The sequence below is a fragment of the Oryctolagus cuniculus genome, chromosome 5 (assembly GCF_051225735.1).
Source record: "Oryctolagus cuniculus isolate XC-2025 breed Fujian yellow rabbit chromosome 5, ASM5122573v1, whole genome shotgun sequence".
Classification (NCBI taxonomy): domain Eukaryota; kingdom Metazoa; phylum Chordata; class Mammalia; order Lagomorpha; family Leporidae; genus Oryctolagus; species Oryctolagus cuniculus.
Window position 1 is genome coordinate 64,966,847 of NC_142871.1, and position 16,958 is coordinate 64,983,804.

General features: G+C 50.0%; 1 protein-coding gene across 6 annotated transcripts in view; it reads right to left on the reverse strand.

The window, feature by feature from the left end:
- Positions 1 to 7,008: 7,008 nt before the first annotated feature.
- The window catches only part of PRDM1 (PR/SET domain 1), a 63,726-nt gene continuing 53,776 nt past the window's right edge, over positions 7,009 to 16,958 (reverse strand). For all 6 annotated transcript variants that reach the window (XM_089332799.1, XM_002714871.6, XM_008263331.5 and 3 more), the window contains 4 exons: positions 16,479 to 16,731; positions 10,753 to 11,882; positions 10,261 to 10,389; positions 7,009 to 9,916 (listed from right to left, as the gene is read on the reverse strand). In XM_089332799.1, the coding sequence (XP_089188925.1) occupies positions 9,341 to 9,916; positions 10,261 to 10,389; positions 10,753 to 11,882; positions 16,479 to 16,731 (2,088 nt within the window). In that variant the 3' untranslated portion in view covers positions 7,009 to 9,340. The remainder of the gene's footprint in view (positions 9,917 to 10,260; positions 10,390 to 10,752; positions 11,883 to 16,478; positions 16,732 to 16,958) is intronic.

Genomic DNA, 16,958 nt, shown 5'->3' on the forward strand with positions numbered 1-16,958 from the left:
AGTGAGAAGGGGAGCCGCCTGCAGCTCTGGAAGCAGCTGGTACACTTGGGTGCAGCCATTCCTTACCACCGCTGGGTGCCCAAGCAACTTCCGTTCGCCGCCCTCTTCCTGGAGGCTGGGCTCCGGCGGAGTCTCACCGGTGGAACCGGTCCACTTCCTATGGCTCCCTGTGCTTCCTCAAGTATGCAAAGGGGTGGAGGGACAGCATCTTGTTTGCTATCCCTGAGCCCAGATGGGATCCTGAGCAGGGTGAGCTGTCAGCTCTTGGCACAGAAGAGGCTCGTCCCAGGGCCACCGTGTCCCCGTGGGGACACACCCTCAGGAATGTCAGGAAGCACTGAGCATAAAAACCACCTTGGGGTTCTGAGACAGAAGGCACAGGCCGGAAGTGGCTTCAGGCGCTGCTCGCCTTCCCCTCGCCCCCACCCCTCGGGCTGTCTGTGTGCCAAGCGTGTCCTCCGGAGGATGTCACCTGCCTTGTAGTGTCAGCAGGTTGCAGAGATGACCAAGTCATGTTTTTGGTGTTCAAGGCGGCAAAAGGGCCCACCCGCGCCTGCGAAGGAGGTAATCACAATGAAACTGAACACTCAAGTAGAAAACAGCGCCCGCCCACAGCCGCTGCTCCGCACCAACTGCTGCCAGGGGGGAGCAGCGCGGCGGGCGGCCCGGGTCAGCCTCCGGCCTCCTCGGGCCTGTGAGTCAGTAATAACTGGAAGCTCGATCGCCTTTTCACTCACTAGCTTCTAACGGTTTATTCATAAAGCCATTTTTCACTTTTCACTATTTTCAGCCCCTTTCACATCTAGCGCCTCACGGTTTCTGTCTGGGCTTAACCTTTCCCTCTCTCTCGGCTTCGAGACGCTTCATTCCTCTCTTTAAACCTTGAACCGTTAAACAGCTCAAGGCCTTGGTGGATGGCTTGGCTAACTGCAAAGTCGCCTTTCCCTGTCTTCTGGGGTTCTCTTTCTTGGGTTCTCGTGCACTTTCCTGGCTGATGGTATTTTCGTCTCCATTTCTTGTTGGTGGCAATCAACTTAAAATCTTTCTTTTTTTTTTTTTAATTCATTTATTTGAAAGTTAGAGTTACACAGAGAGAGAGGGGTCTTCCATCCTCTGGTTCACTCCCCAATTGGCTGCAACGGCCGGAGCTGTGCCGATCTGAAGCCAGGAGCCAGGAGCTTCCTTCGAATTTCCCAGATGGGTGCAGGTGCCCAAGGACTTGGGCCATCTTCTACTGCTTTCCCAGGTCACAGCAGAGAACTGGATTGGAAGTGGAGCGGCCGGGACTCTAACCGGCGCCCATATGGGATGCCGGCACTGCAGGCAGCAGCTTTACCCGCTATGCCACAGTGCCAGTCCCAACTTAAAATTTTTCTCAGTGGTCTTAAGAGTCTGTCTTTGGCCGGCGCCGCGGCTCACTAGGCTAATCCTCCGCCTTGCGGCGCCGGCACATCGGGTTCTAGTCTTGGTCGGGGCGCCGGATTCTGTCCCAGTTGCCGCTCTTCCAGGCCAGCTCTCTGCTGTGGCCCGGGAAGGCAGTGGAGGATGGCCCAGGTACTTGGGCCCTGCACCCGCATGGGAGACCAGGATAAGTACCTGGCTCCTGCCATCGGATCAGCGCGGTGCGCCGGCCGCAGTGCGCTGGCTGCGGTGGCCATTGGAGGGTGAACCAATGGCAAAGGAAGACCTTTCTCTCTGTCTCTCTCTCTCACTTTCCACTCTGCCTGTCAAAAAAAAAAAAAAAAAAAAAAAAAAAAAAAAAAGAGTCTGTCTTTGGCCGGCACCACAGCTCAGTAGGCTAATCCTCCACCTGCGGCACCGGCACCCCAGGTTCTAGTCCTGGTCGGGGCGCTGGATTCTGTCCCAGTTGCCCCTCTTCCAGGCCAGCTCTCTGCTGTGGCCAGGGAGTGCAGTGGAGGATGGCCCAAGTCCTAGGGCCCTGCACCCAATGGGAGACCAGGAGAAGCACCTGGCTCCTGCCTTCAGATCGGCACAGCGTGCCAGCTGTAGCAGCCATTTGGGGGGTGAACCAATGGAAGGAAGACCTTTCTCTCTGTCTCTCTCTCTCACTGTCTAACTCTGCCTGTCAAAAAATAAAATAAAATAAAAATAAAAAAAGAGTCTGTCTTTGCTTGAGAAAGAAAATAAAAAAGGAAAGACAGAGAAGAGAAAAACACAAGAACCCACTAGACCAAACATCCTAGAATTCCTCATACTAAAGTTTAGCAGAGGCTTGATTTAAGCCCAACTCTTTATTTCCATTAAAAGAATCTTGATTCCTTTCAGAGGAGTATATTAATTCCTAGGGAAAGTTCATGGCTCTCGCAAGTTAGCAGAGCCTTTTAAGCTTACCCTCTTTTGCCAAAGGAAGCCACAGGAGGGGCTAGTGCAGTGGTACAGCAGTTAAAGCTGCCTCCTGCAGTGCCGGCATCCCATATGGGTGCTGGTTTGAGACCCAGCTGCTCCACTTCCGATCCATCTCTCTGCTGTGACCTGGCAAAGCAGCAGAAGATGGAACAAGTCCTTGGACCTCTGCACCTGTGTGGGAGACCTGGAGGAAGCTCTTGGCTCCTAGCTTCAGATTGGCACAGCTCCGGCTGTTGTGGCCATCTGGGGAGTGAACCAGCGGATGGAAGACCTCTCTCTCTCTCTCTGCTGTGCCTTTCTGTGACTCTGCCTTTCAAATAAAGAAATAGATTTTTTTTAAATATTTATTTATTCATTTGGAAGTCAGAGTTACACAGAGAGAGAATGAGAGGCACAGAGAGTGAAGTCTTCCATCCGATGGTTCACTCCCCAATTGGCTGCAACGGCCGGAACTGTGCCAATCCGAAGCCAGGATCGATCCAGGAGCTTCTTCTGGGTCTCCCACATGGGTGTGGGAACCCAAGGACTTAGACCATCTTCCACTGCTTTCTCAGGCCATAGCAGAGAGCTGGATCAAAAGTGGAGCAGCCAAGACTTGAACCGGCACCCATATGGGATGTTGGCACTGCAGGAGGCGGCTTTACCCACTACACCACAGTGCTTGGCCCCAATAAATCGATCTTTTAAAGAAAAAAAAAAAAAAGAAGCCACAGGATCTGTTTCCATTATAGTCTCGCCCCTCATTTCCATTTTCTCTGACATCTGCTGTCTAAATCACAGACATCTGCCCATAGCAACCATTGGAGTGCCAAGGAAAACAAGCCCCTGGGGAATAACAAAATGATGGCATCTTAGCACAGACAGGGGTGTGATACCGCCCAGCGAGAGGGGAAACAAGCCAGGAGTGGCTGACTTCTTCATTTTAAGGATTCAGAAACCGAGGCCCCCCCCCCCCCAAAGGTTCCAGGGCTTTGCTGGGAGCAGACAGCTAAGGAAGGGCTGAGCCAGGGCTAGAACTCAGCCTCTGAACACGCCATTGGCTGCTCTTTCTGTCAGAGGTGGAGCTCGACTTGTCAGTTCCCACCCTGGGGGTGTTCTCAGAGCCTGGCCAGCGTGTGATCCCGATACTGATTCTCAGCCACTCTCCTAGCAAATCACCATCAGGTTACTTCTCCCAAAATGCGAGGCAAGAGGGGGTCACGTGGAAGGGCGCGAGGGCGTGCCTCCCTGCCTCTGCCTGTGTGGACAGGAACTGGTCCTCAAGGAAGCAGTGCACACAGCCGCGGAGAAGGTGGAGAGGGTCCCATCTCACTTCTAGCAGTAACGACCCCGAGAGACTACAAACCTGGAGGTGGCCTTATAGAGCGTCAGGTGCAGGGCTAGCAGAGTGACACCATGAGTCATCTTCCACCCCTGGGACCTCAAACGTGAAATATCTTTGAGAATGTTTTACGAACCACACTCATACAGCATTGTTCGTTTCATGGTGTCGTGGAGTCTCCCTTGGAATCAGACAGATTCTCCAGATCTGTCTAAATATTCATAAAGCATCGCCTAGGGGGACATGGCAATGTGAGTGGAATGGGCACTCTTCACCAACACCTTCTCTCTCTCTCTCTCTCTCTCTCCAGGTATGTGATCACCCAGGAGGTTGATAGAAACCTTTGAGTTGTAGGCCTAGAAGGGGTCTCCCAGAGCATCTTGTCCTCCCATGGAAAGGAGCCAGCTGGGTCACAAGCCCTAACCCTTGGTCTAGTTAGTCCAGTCCCTTTTGCTACAGTTTGAGCTCTCATGTCCCTTGCTGGCTGGCATCACCCTCGGGTGAATCCTTCACATGCTTAAAGGCGGGGAGTTTTGCCACCGCTCCATGAGACCAAGCCTCCTTCATGAGCACACGGAAGGACCTCTGATCAACATGACCCATTGGTTCTTATCTGCCACTTCCTCTTTCTCTCATGTTGGGGAGGGAGAGAACTACAAGATGACTGCCCTCACCATCATGCTGAACAAAACCTTGTAGCTCACACTCAGCGAGAAGGAAGTGTGGCCAATTTGATGCAGGTTCTCTTCTCGTCAAGCCTGGCAGAAAGAGAGAACCAGGGTAGGGTTTGCTGCTGTAGAGTGTTCTGTGGGCCACCCTGGAAGGAAGAGCAAGCCGGGAGAGGGCTTGCTAGTTTATAGTCTTCTGGGAAGCTGGGCACAGGAGAGAAATTTGCATAAACTTGGTTAAAAATAATTTTGGAAACTTGCTTCTTTTTCTTTTTTGCCTGAATTACACGATTAAGGCTGTATTGAGATTAAAATCACTCCTCACTTCTTCAGGGAGCAGCTGTCAGCACTCTTCAGCAGATGGACTTGTGGGTTCTGAGGATTTCAAGCTTGAAAAACGGCGTGAGGGGGCGGGTGTTTGGTGCAGTGGTTTAGACACCTCGGGAGGCTCACATCCCGTATCAGAGTGCCTGGGCTCAAGCCCTGGCTCTGCTTCCGACCCCACTTCCTGCTAATGTGCACCCCGGGGAGGCGGGAGGTCAAGGCTCAAGTACGCGAGTTGGGTCCCTGCTACCCATTTGGGAGACCCAGATTGAGTTCTGGGTTCCTGGCTTCAGGCTGGCCCAGCCCTGGCTGTTGTAGGCATTAGGGGAGTGAACCCAGCAGATGGAAGCTCTCTCTCTCTCTCTCTGCCTCTTTTTGTCTCTCCATCTTTCAAAGAAATAAGGAGCGTGTGGTGGGAGGATTCTCTGCGGATCCTGGCCTCTAAGAGAAAGTCAGTGCCCAGATGGTCTGAGTTCTTTCGGTCAAGGACTGATGATGAAATGGACGTATGTGGGCCAAGAGCTCTACCATGTCTTAGGAGACAAAGAAGTGTCTTCTGGGCTGCTTCAACAGTTGCTGTTACCTAACTTTTCTCCTGTGCCTCAGTTCTTTTCGCTGCTGCCCTTTGGGGTACGCCTTTCTTTCTAGACCAGATTATCCTAGAGGTCTGGTTATATATTGGAAATCTTCCACCACGTGTCTCTAATTACTTTCATTCCTCTCTTCTGACCTCTTCTCGTTATCTCGCTTTGGAGAAGGCATTACACACACACACACACACACACACACAGAGAGAGAGAGAGAGGAGTAAGCTCACTTATACCAACTTACATGAGTCCTAAATTGACTATATTTCCCCAAGGGAGAAAATAATCTAGAAATATTCCCATGAACTCCCATAGTACACACATTTTGCATACTGTCTTTTGGTCGGAAGGATTAAATACATCATTTCTGCAGATAACTGCTATTCTAAGAAAAAACAACTCAGAAAGGTGACTTCTTCTGTCTCACTTTGCCCTATACACAGCTGCACAAAACCTCAATCACACAGGATGGATGTTAGCCGGATGGATTTGGGCTCATAGTGAATATTATCTTTCCATGTAATGTTTCATTAAGCAGCTAAATCCACAAGTGTTCCCAAGATATATAACTCTCAAGGAAAAAAAAAAGACATGATTTGCCAAATAAAGTACTATGATTTATGGTAGTAACTGTTACACCCTGGGTCTTATTGAGCTTTGTTTTGAAAAATTATTACCATAATGGTTCTGTAGAATTTAGGAGGATAACCAGCACCATTTGGCACGTTTATGACAACAGGGTTCTGGTTTTCTTAACTCCGCAGTTACATGCTGGCAGCATTTCAAATTCTTGGCACAGATGTTTAAGTGAATTTAAAGAAGAAACATTAAAAACAAAATAAAACATAGGGCAGTTCTGAGTATCCAAATGCAAGAAGGAGCATTATATTAACTCGTAGTTAGCACGGGAATGGAACCATGAACTTGGGAATGAATGAAACAGAAAACACAAGACTGTTTTAGGTTTTTCACTGAGGGTGCTATCACCTTTCTGGAAGCTTCTCCTACTCACAGCTGCCAAATGAGACTCACATTTATTTATGGTCTTCTCTGGAGACAGGTTAAGTTCCTAGAGCATCTATGACTAAACGTGACCTTTGCAGCCACCTGGTCACACCACCGTGACCCCTGGGTCTCACAGCAGCAAGCCCCAGATTCTGGCAAAACGGCTTTCTTGAAATTCATTTTAAATGCATAAGTAGCAAATCTACTTCCTAAGTTAAGACCATAACAGGAAAAGAACAATGGGATGTACACATACCCATGGCTGACATCACCAATAGGACAAGTATCCTTGTGCCCAGCAGTGGGTGTGCCCACCCCCATACCCCCGGCCACCTCTTGCCCAACAAGGAGGTCAGGCCCAGAACTAATCTGTCTTCTCTGCCTCCTCGCCACTCCATGTCCACCAAGAAGATAAAACAATCAAAAAGGCCAAAAAAGCAAACGAATCTCCCTTATGCTTGAAATGCTTTGCTTAGGAAACATTCTACAGCTCTGAATTAAACACCAGTCATACACCATTGGGAGTTACATGTGACACAACAGATCAGTGCTGTCAGATCACTCCTGAGGACCGTTCCCAAGGGAGGCGGAGGCGCTTGGTGCAGCTGGACATGCATGGGGTGTAGGGGCAGGGGACAGGCAGATTGTGTCCCGCTCAGCATTTGCCCTGGGGCTGCCACTACAGCATGGAGCAGAGGCTGTTCAGTGGCCCTTCACTCACGACACCAGACAAGCATTGGTAAAGCATGAACATTTATATTTAATTTACATTTTGACAATTTGCACATAAATAACAATGTAAACCAGTACGTAAACATAAGATAGGTTGTTGTTCTAGCAAAGTAAAAAGCCAGTAACTTTGGTCAGTTTTAACTTTGAGTAGAGGAAGAAAGTAAAACCACTGTTGACTGTGGGCTCAACACTCACATGCAAGAGGCCTAAGATGGTTAAGAGGAGCAAGAAGACTTTATAAAAACCCTCAAATAAAGCAAGCACAAAAGGATGGAACAGAACAAACGAGGAGTGGGAATAAAAAGCGTTTGGTGTCACTGTCACTGTGAGGCTTTGGTTTGTCAAACACCAACACTTCAGAACTTGTCAGTGGTGCTGGTTACAGGGACTGATCAATAAGGCTTTGGGTTTCCCTGGATTACTCAAGATTGTTGTCAACTTCTGCAGGTTGACACAAAGTGACCTGAACAAACACATAAAGTGGACCAAATAGTGACCAATCAGTGCATAGCCAAGAGGGATAGGACTACAGAGATGTGACAGTGGTGGGAGAAGGAATTGGGAGAGTTTTCTTTCTGTGACTCGGGTGTGACCACATAACGGGGAGGTGACAGAACAGAAATTAAGCTGTCTTGGATGACCCTCGACCCCACAAGGTCACCTATTCCTTTCTCCCTGGTTTGGGATGTGGTCCCCACCTCGGCACCAGGTTTTCAGGCCTCACTACAACAGGCAAGACGGGGGGGTGCCCAAGCATGAGTGATGCGACTGGGAGGTCGCTCAAGTATTCAGCATAGTCTCAGAAAGGAGTTTTGTTCTCGCCTTTAGGAAAAGCAGGGCCTTTTACATGGCTTGGCTCACAATTTAAGTGGTCATAAATATATTATATATATACACACACGGTAGAGCGGTATAAATAGATTTATAAATACACATCATTCTTTGCTACACCTTGAATGCCAACATGTAGGCTTTGGGCTTGGCAGAGTGAGAGAGACGGAATGACACGCAGTCCACCTCTGCTGAGCACACGGACTGGGCTCCTCCAGGAGAGTAGCAAATTGCTAAGTAAGACACGGTTTCCTGCACTACTGGACACACTCAATGAGGTAACTGTTGTTGAACAACTTCGCAATGCCCTTTCATCTTCAATTAAATTAACCATAAAATGGAAAAACACAAATACTGAGGAGAATCAGAGTTTGACAGAAAAATACAACTGGTGCGTCGGGGATAGGAACGCTCATGAACCGGCTTTTACCCGTTTTTCTCTGTGTGTTTGCTCTTACAAGTGTGGTCGTGAGCCCAAGGAGGTCAAATCCCTCGCGGTAGAGCACCACACTGGTGCAGTTTGGACTTCAAATCAAAACAAAAACCAACAACAAAACACCCCCCTCCCCCAGACCTCATACACACAAAGCCACCTGTGCTTTGGGCGAGTTTCGCAGTGGATTTACCCATGGCATTTTGGCTCCTTCACATTTTCAGATAGCAACATCACGTGGCCACGCGGCACAGTCACAGGGCTTGGGGGGCGGGGAGGGACAGGCTGGCAAAGCCCTCCTGTCCCCTTCCTCGTCAAACATAAACTCTCAACAGAAACATACGCCATTCCCTTTCTTATCGCTTTGTACTCAAGTTATCACTGGGTCATTCTGCACACATATCCCCAACTTGATTCAAGGTTGCTCAAATGGTACAATCCCATCAGTTAACACATCAACTGTCCAACTTTGGCAACACCAAGACCTGAAGACCTCATGTCAAATCATTATTATCGAGAGAGGTTGACTGAAGTCACAAATTTCTTGACTCAATCTTAGATACTTAAAAACAGCTGTGCAGAAATTATCTACAAAGAATGGCCACAGGACAAAAATACAACATTTATACTCCAATTACAAGCAATCTTTCCAGTCATTGTAAACCTTTTTTTTTAATTATTGCTTTTTGAATGATAAATTGTATAATAAATTATGAAGGATAATCATTGAAAAAATAATTATGGCTAGGCAATAGTCTTAGTAATAGGAAGGCTATGCAAAATGTATCCACACAAATATTCAAAATACACGGGTTCAAATATATAGACGTGGGTGTAAATAAGTATATATATATATATAATATGTATATATATATTGTCTTTGCCTCTTTGTATGCCCTGAGATTTCAGTAACTTTGGAGTTCTTTCGTTAATTCCAGAGAGGTGAGGGGAACTGCCCCGTCCCGCGCGCTCTGCAGAACTGCGTAAGTATGTACAGGCCGCTGGCTGCAGGCACCCTGGCTCGCCCAGTCCTAACTTGAGAACGACACACAACACGCGGTCTCTGAAAATCTTAAGGATCCATGGGTTCCACTGTTTCTTGTTTGACCTTTACCGGTACCAGAGGTAGTGGGTTGGTGCGAGGCAGCTTCAGGAGCGTCAGCTCTGATGACTCATACAGACCACACCCCGAGGACAGGAGTCCGCTCCCCACATTTCTTTGCAAAGACGCTTTCAGGCCAGTTTCCTCTTTCTCTTTGCTGACCACGGCCAGAATCTCCTTCTCCACCACGGAGGTCACGTCCACGCTGTCCTCCACGTCCTCGAGCCGGTCCGCGTTGTCGCTGATGTCAAACTTCTCGATCTCTTCGTTGATTCGAGTCAGATCCTCCAAGGGCAGCCCGGGGGCGGGGGCCATGGGGCAGTTGCCCTTCAGGTGGACCCTCAGGCTGCAGAGATGGATGTAGCTCTTCTGGCACTGGGCGCACTTGTGGGGCCGCTCCCGGGTGTGGAGGCGCTTATGCAGCTTCAGGTGCACGAACTGGGTGAACTTGGCAGGGCACACCTTGCACTGGTAAGGTTTCTCCCCGGAGTGCAGTCGCAGGTGTGTCTTTAGATTGCTGGTGCTGCTAAATCGCTTGTGGCAGACCTGCAGTGGGGTGGAGGTTGGGGGGGGGGAGAGGGCAAGGAGGGAGACAGGAACACCAAGAGATTAGGAACTGCCAACGGGAGGGGCGAGCCCACAAGCGGACACCCAGCTCCCCCGCCGTGGTACCTGCTAAGCGAACAGGGGGATGTGGGCACGCCACACACAAGCTGTTTATTTCCCCTGCCATTTTCCCACCCACTGGAAGCTGGCTGTGTCCTCATTTCAGCTCGTCAGCAGAGCCACCCGCCCGTGACAAGGCAGAAACCTTGCGTCACAGGCTCCACATGACACGGGAGGGCCATCCCATAGACACTTTCTCGGTAGAGGGCCACAGCTGTGTGTACCTGGCATTCATGCGGCTTTTCTCCCGTGTGCACCAGGTAGTGTTTCTGCAGGTGGGCGAGCTGGGTGAAGCCCTTGTTGCACGTCTGACATTTGAAAGGCCGTTCGCCGCTGTGCACTCTCAGATGGACCTGGGGAGAAGCCGCAAGGTTAAGCGCCGCTCTGAGATGCCTGGACTCTGCTCGGGCACTTGGGTGTCTCTGAAGCACACGTCTTCAGAAAAAGCAGCGAGACGAAGTCTCCAACAGGAGAAAGCAAGCCCTGACACCTTTAGAAGGCTTCGTGTTGCTGGAGCTAAAAGAACCTAAGTGCCAGGCTAGCGGGGACCTTAGATCTTCTAGGCCAAACCCTACAGCTTCAGGAGAGGAGAAGGAACTGGTGCAAAGCCGCAGGGCGAGAGGCAGCAGAAAAAGCACCGTCGAATCCACAGTGTGGCACGGGCACACACACACACACACACACACACACAGGAGCAGGTGCCGTCTCCAGCCTACCTTTAGATTTGAGAGCTGCCCGAACGTCTTGGCGCACACGTTGCACTCGTACTTAATCTTGCCATTCTGCTTCTTCAGTGGGTAGGGCAGCGTCTTGTAGCCGGTCATGTTCCTCTTGTTCTTGATGAGATTCATGGCTTCATCGCTGCCCCCGCCGCCGCCGCCCCCACCCGGGGCCACCATGGCTGCTGAGGTAGCTTTGGGTTGTACCACGTGTTCGGACGTGGCCGCAGTGCCCGCTGTTGGAGAGCCGCTGGTAGGGCTGCACGTCTTGTCCTTCATGCTGGCGGCCGCCCCGGTGAGGGAAAAGGCACTGTGGGGGGCCGGGACAAGCACCTCTCGCGGGTGCTCGGGCTGCAGCAATCCCCGGGCTCCCTCGGAGGGCAGTGAGCTCGGGAGAGAAGCTGGGGCGAGCATGGGGTGCGGCAGGTTCCCCCCACCCAGGAGGTTACTGTAGACGGGGTACAGCCTCGGGAAGAGGCCGAAATTGCTGATGCCACTGATGTTGCTCACGGCGCTCAGGCCGTTACAATTCATGCCATAAGGCGGGAGCAGGAACTTGGGGTAGTGAGCGTTGTAAGAGGGGATGAAGGCTGGCGGCAGGTGTGGGCCGGGCGCGTAGCCCGGGTAGGAGCCCAAACCTTCGCTGGCGCCGTAGGGTGTGTTCAAGTAAGTGTAGGAGTCCCGGAGGTCTTGGGAGCCGGGAGCCAGCGGGGACACGGTGTTGCCCGGGCTGCTGTGGGGGCTGGAGCTCTTGAGGCTTGGGTCGGGGCTGCTTCCGGCCGAGGGGCTCGGCGTCGTGGAGGACGGGATGGGGGAGTGAGTGATGTAGGTGGGTCTCTCCATCCCGTAGGCCAGTGAGGCTTTGAGAAAGTCTTCAGGGAGAGGGGCGCGGATCGGGTAGACCACCCGGGGGTAGAAGGGCACGTCGGGGCTCCCGTTTGTTCGGAAGCCGTCGGCGTCCTTCTCGAAAGCGAGCGGGGAGATGCTGGAACGGTAGAGGTCCTTGCCTTTGCAGGGGTTCGAGTCCAGCTTGAGGATTTCCTTCACACTGTGCTCTCTCTTTGGGACACTCCTGGGGCAGAGTTCATTCTCAGTGCTCAGCTGCTTTGGGTTGCTCGGCGTTTGGGCTGTAAGAAAGGAGAGAGGGGCTGTCACTCAGAGGGCAGGTGAAGCCAAGCGCATCTGCTGACAACCTGAGTGCCAGCTGGCGACACCAGCCCCGGACACCTGGCTTCTAGCACCTCCCCGAGAGGGCTCGGGGCGCTCGCTCAGAGGTGCTGCTCCGTTTCCTCCTCGGAGGACAAGGGTGCAGCGTCTCTACACAAACAGCACCCCGGGGCTGGCTGTGTTTCCATTAGCGCGAACTGCACGATAGGAAAGTGCTGTTTGAGCTTGAACCAGATCGCTTCCATGGAAAAACACCGGGGGTGGGGTGGGGTGGGAGGGGGCGCTGTCAGAGTTAATAAAAGCCATTCTGATGTTCACAGTTTACCTAAAGGAAATCAACACACGCGGCAAACTAGATGTGAAAGATTAAGAGTCATTTCAAGTAATAAACAGTCATCAATTTTCGCCTGGGTTCTTGTTTAATAAGAATTTGATAAGGCCCGGCTCCAACTGCCTGTGCCCGATTAGCCACGTGGAGGTCGCTCCTTAGGCACACCAGCGTCCTCCCGGGCTCTGTCTGGTCTGCCCAGGGCTCCCAGCACTGCCGTCCCGGGAATCCCAAGGCACGACAGTCACTCCTGCCAAACCACAACAGGTACTTCCCAAGCCAGTTCAATTACTCAGAGCACCAGGGAAAACAGGCAGCTGAGAGGAAGGCATTTAGTCCAGGGAGGGCATCTCCTTACTCGGTACACAGCCTAGGTAGGAGCGCAGGTGGCGGCAAGCAGACAGTTCCAGACCATCTGTGCCCCCTGGCCGGCCCTAGCCCTCCCCATCCCCCACGCCCGAACACATGATGCCTTTTGGAAAACACCGGCCAGAGCAGGGAAAAGCAAAAATCCCCTGCTCAGCCTTCCCTGGAAACCAAAAGTAAAACACAGCAAACTCAGTGTGAACTCGAAGGCCACCACTCAGGTCAGGACACCGCCCCAGGAGTGTGTGGTGGGGACGCCCGCGATGGCAGCCTGTGACAAGCACCCTGCATCTGCAGGAGGGTTCCTGCCTGACTTACAGGGCTAGAAACACTGTGGAACTCCATCCTCCAGGCAGATCGGGGGAGAGAATGTTATCTGCTGCCAGCTGTTATCAGTCACTCCTGGGCAGCCGGAGGCCCCAGTGGCCCCAGAATAAACACGGGCACAACCACTACTATCAGGGAAGATGCTGATGGGAGCAGTGATGGAAAACTTGTTGAGGGAGAGGGATTTCTGAAGCCACTAAACCAAAATAAATACCCTCTTATCAGGCCAATATCAGCCTTTCAGAGAGGCCCAGCAGGCAGGAAGTTCAAATTGTCACTTTTGTTTTTTAAAGCTGAGACGGTGAAGGAAGAGAATGCTGATAGGCAAGGCATCTCAGGAGATCCCGGATAGAATTTTAGGGAGGTGAAAAAGAAGCGAATGTGGAAGCATTTCTTTTAAAGATACCATCAGGGTAAAAGGAAAACACAGAAGTCTCTCGCTCTCCTAACTCAGCGCTGTCCTCCTGTGGCATATCACACCCAAGTCTCCTGATTCTCCCAATGGCTTCAATACTCCCTTCGTTCTAAAAACTCAAAGACTTACAAAAGCTTAAGTCCATCCATAGCCAAGTGTTCTTTTTCTTAAGTTCCCTGATACCATTCAATCTGGGAACTGCTAGCCGGCCAACGAGCGGGCCAACAAATAAGAAAGTCAGACTTTGTAACTTTCCATGCCAAATATACAGCCCAGCGCTCAGTACGCAGTCCATCCACCATTCCCAGTCACCATCTCTGCTGCCTTCAGAACCAGGGACATGTACGCCCTGCAGTGAGGGCACCCAGAGCGGAACGCGAGCCCAAGACGTTCTGCAGGTGCCACGTCTTGGAGTCAGGAGGAAGGTCCACGAGCAAAACTCCTCCCTCGGCAGCTGAGTAATCAGTGGAGCTGGTGTCATTTCTGACTCTCTCACTCAGCAGCAGCTTGAGTTAACATGAAAAAGAAAATCAAGATCTGTTTTTGTTCTTCAATCTTAAATGGCTGTAGGCGGACGGAGTCATTTCAAGAGTGAACCGCTTCTGAAGGTTCTGAATGGCTTAATTATGCCGACTCACATTTTCGATCTATAATAAGAAGCCCCAAGACTACAAGAAAGAACCTAGAAGTTCTGCAGTAGGCAAAACAAAGTCTGTTTTCAACTGAAACTGAGAAAGCAGATTAACATTTAGAAGTCTATAATTTGGTCAACTGTTTTCTAGCTGGGTTAGTTAAATAGGAAAAAAAAATACCCCCTCCATCAAATTGGGAGTGAGGGGCTCAAGAGTTCGTTTACTCCTTTTCTTTCTTTTAAAAAAATAATAAAAATAAAAAACATTCTGCGATTTGCTGGCTGCTAATTGTTCTTGATTTCAGTTTGTTTCAATTCCCTTCTCAGAACCCTGCCAGTTGAACCGCTGCCGTGCAAGTCCTCACGGCCAGTCTGGCCTGGCCCTCTACTGTGCTCTAAGCATGGAAACCCAGCTTATTCAGGGACTCAGCTGGAGACACACTCTACCCATTAGGCCTGATGAAACAGTGGAAATTTTCCTGATCAGAGTCTCAATCATCATCCATTGCCACACCTAAGACAACAGGTTTCACAACCAGCAACAGGAGCCCGGCAATGTGACCGGGTATTGTTAACATTCTGGGCTATGTGGATTGGACAATGAAAGGCTATTTGAAAACGCTAAATCACCATTTAGGGGGAAAAAAAAAAAAAAAAAAAACCAAACAAATAAAAGCAGAAGAACAAAAGTGTCACTTCACAGAATGCATGACACTCGCTTCAGAACACAAAGAATAAGCCCTTGACTCATAAAACACTGTGCTGCGTCTTTGGATGGGGAATAAAAATGCCAGGCCTTTGAAACCTCGCTGTGATTGGCACAGGGTGGCGGAAGCATGCAGGAAGCAGGTCACTGGGGTGGGTCACCCCAGATGGACTTACTGTGTGTAAAATAAATAAATAAATAGATAACCCACCACAAGATAAAAAGTAAAGACTTGCCCTGAACCCACGAATGAGTAAACTCAAACACCGGGAGGAGATCCTCGGGAGGAAGCAGCACTGCTTCCCACGAGCCGCCCTGGCCTGTTCCACAGAACGCTGAGTGTGCCCCTGTGACTTCTGCCGCCAGGCCCGCAGCACTGGGCCAGGCACGTGCAGATGCCACGTGGCTTCTAGGATGCACTGGCCAAAGGAGAAGGACAGAGCACCTCGGCTGCAGATGCATGAGAAACGAGAACGGCGACCTTGAGCTGGGGCCTGGTGACAGTGGTGTCGCTCACGTTGGAAGCCAGCTGGTTTCCAAACCCTGCAAGAACTTTTCGGGAAGCTCCATAGTGTGCCCTGTGTATCTCTCTCTGTGTATGACAAGCCTGAAGACGCGATCTTAGCGGGGAAAGCCTGGAAGTGTCATAGTCCCGGATTTTAAGAAAACATCCAAGACAGCCTTGGGATCCTAAGATCCAGTAAACCGAACACCTCAGACCTCAGAATGAACCCCAAGTGACTATACAGCTGGACTACATATGACTAGGATAAAGGTCCTTGGTCCCAACACTGAACTCAAAATTCCAATTTATGTCAAAATTAATATTTATTCCAAATGTCTTTGCGGTGACAATGTGGCTAGAACCATTTACCCTTCAGATAAAGTAAATGGGACTGCAGAGCAAGAATGGGTCAAACTGGGTAGAGGGTAACTGGAACTTTTATCCTTTTTTTGAAATGTTTCTTTAAGTTTGACATGACAGCACAACAAAAAGTGACAAATATTTCGGCATTTAGTTCTTTCCCTTAACTCTAAAGGAGCTAGTTTTCCCAACTGCTACAAAATTTAGCAGTCTGTAAGAACTGCAGGTACAACAGAGGTGAGGATTTTATGGGAATCCTGGAATCATTCATAGAAATCACTTGAGAATGAGTGAAACAAAGTAGCCTTTTGTAGAAAGAGGTCATGGCAGCAATTTTAACACCAAATAAAAAAGTAAAAGCTTCTAAACCTAAGCAACAGAGAATTTGTAAAGATCAAGTGATAGGTGGTTACTGTAATACTGATCAGGAGAGCAGATTAATTAATTTTACCATAAGGAAGGAAGCTAAGATATGACATCTTCAGGGTTATTCATTTGGAATAGTATTTGAAAAATCATGACATCATTTTTCTAGAAATAATTGTACGATGTTCTACATCAGACCATAACTTTATATTCAAATGTGCACCTCTACAATATTTCAAGGTCTCAGCGAGCCTGTATGAATCCCTGTTGTATTCCCAACCGGACCCTTTCTGATCAAATAACTGATCCGTGTATGTGTGTGTGTTCCTGGCACCTTCTGAACTCAGCTCTCAATTTGCTTTTTAAATAATCCAGTTTCATGAAAGGGAACAGGGCCTAAAATATTCTTCCTTGTCTTAGTCCCTGGTTTAAGCCACCTACCTGGCCCAACAGATGGCGAAGCCATGTAATTAACCAACGTGTTATTAGCTCACGGGGGCAGAACTGACAGTACTGGCACATTTCTATTTTTTTGTTCTGTAATCCACTTACTGAGATTCATCACTGTCAGCTCTCCAGGATAAGGGTAGTGCAGCCTTCCCGCGAAGTCCCGACAATACCACACAAGGAGTTCCTGGCTGGCAGGGATAGGCTTAATGGTGTAAAAGTAGACATTCATCCCGTTCTGACACGCAGCCAGGTTTTGCTCCCGGGCAGAGTGCGCTGGATTCACGTAGCGCATCCAGTTGCTTTTCTCCTCATTAAAGCCGTCGATGAAGTGGTGGAGCTCCCCTCTGGAATAGATCTGTCCAAAAGAGAAGCCAGACAAGCTATGTGACAGGAAGTCAGCCCAGAGCCATGGAAGACTGCCCCCCATCCCATCCCCAGCCCCTCTCTCAGAATCAACACAGTCAGGACCTCCTGTGAGTTTTGATCCCCTGGTGGCTGGTTAGAAAAAAAAAAAAAATCAGATGGGTTTAGCCAGAGGAGTCTTGAATCAGCAGAAAGGAGGGCGGAAACAGGTAAGTCATA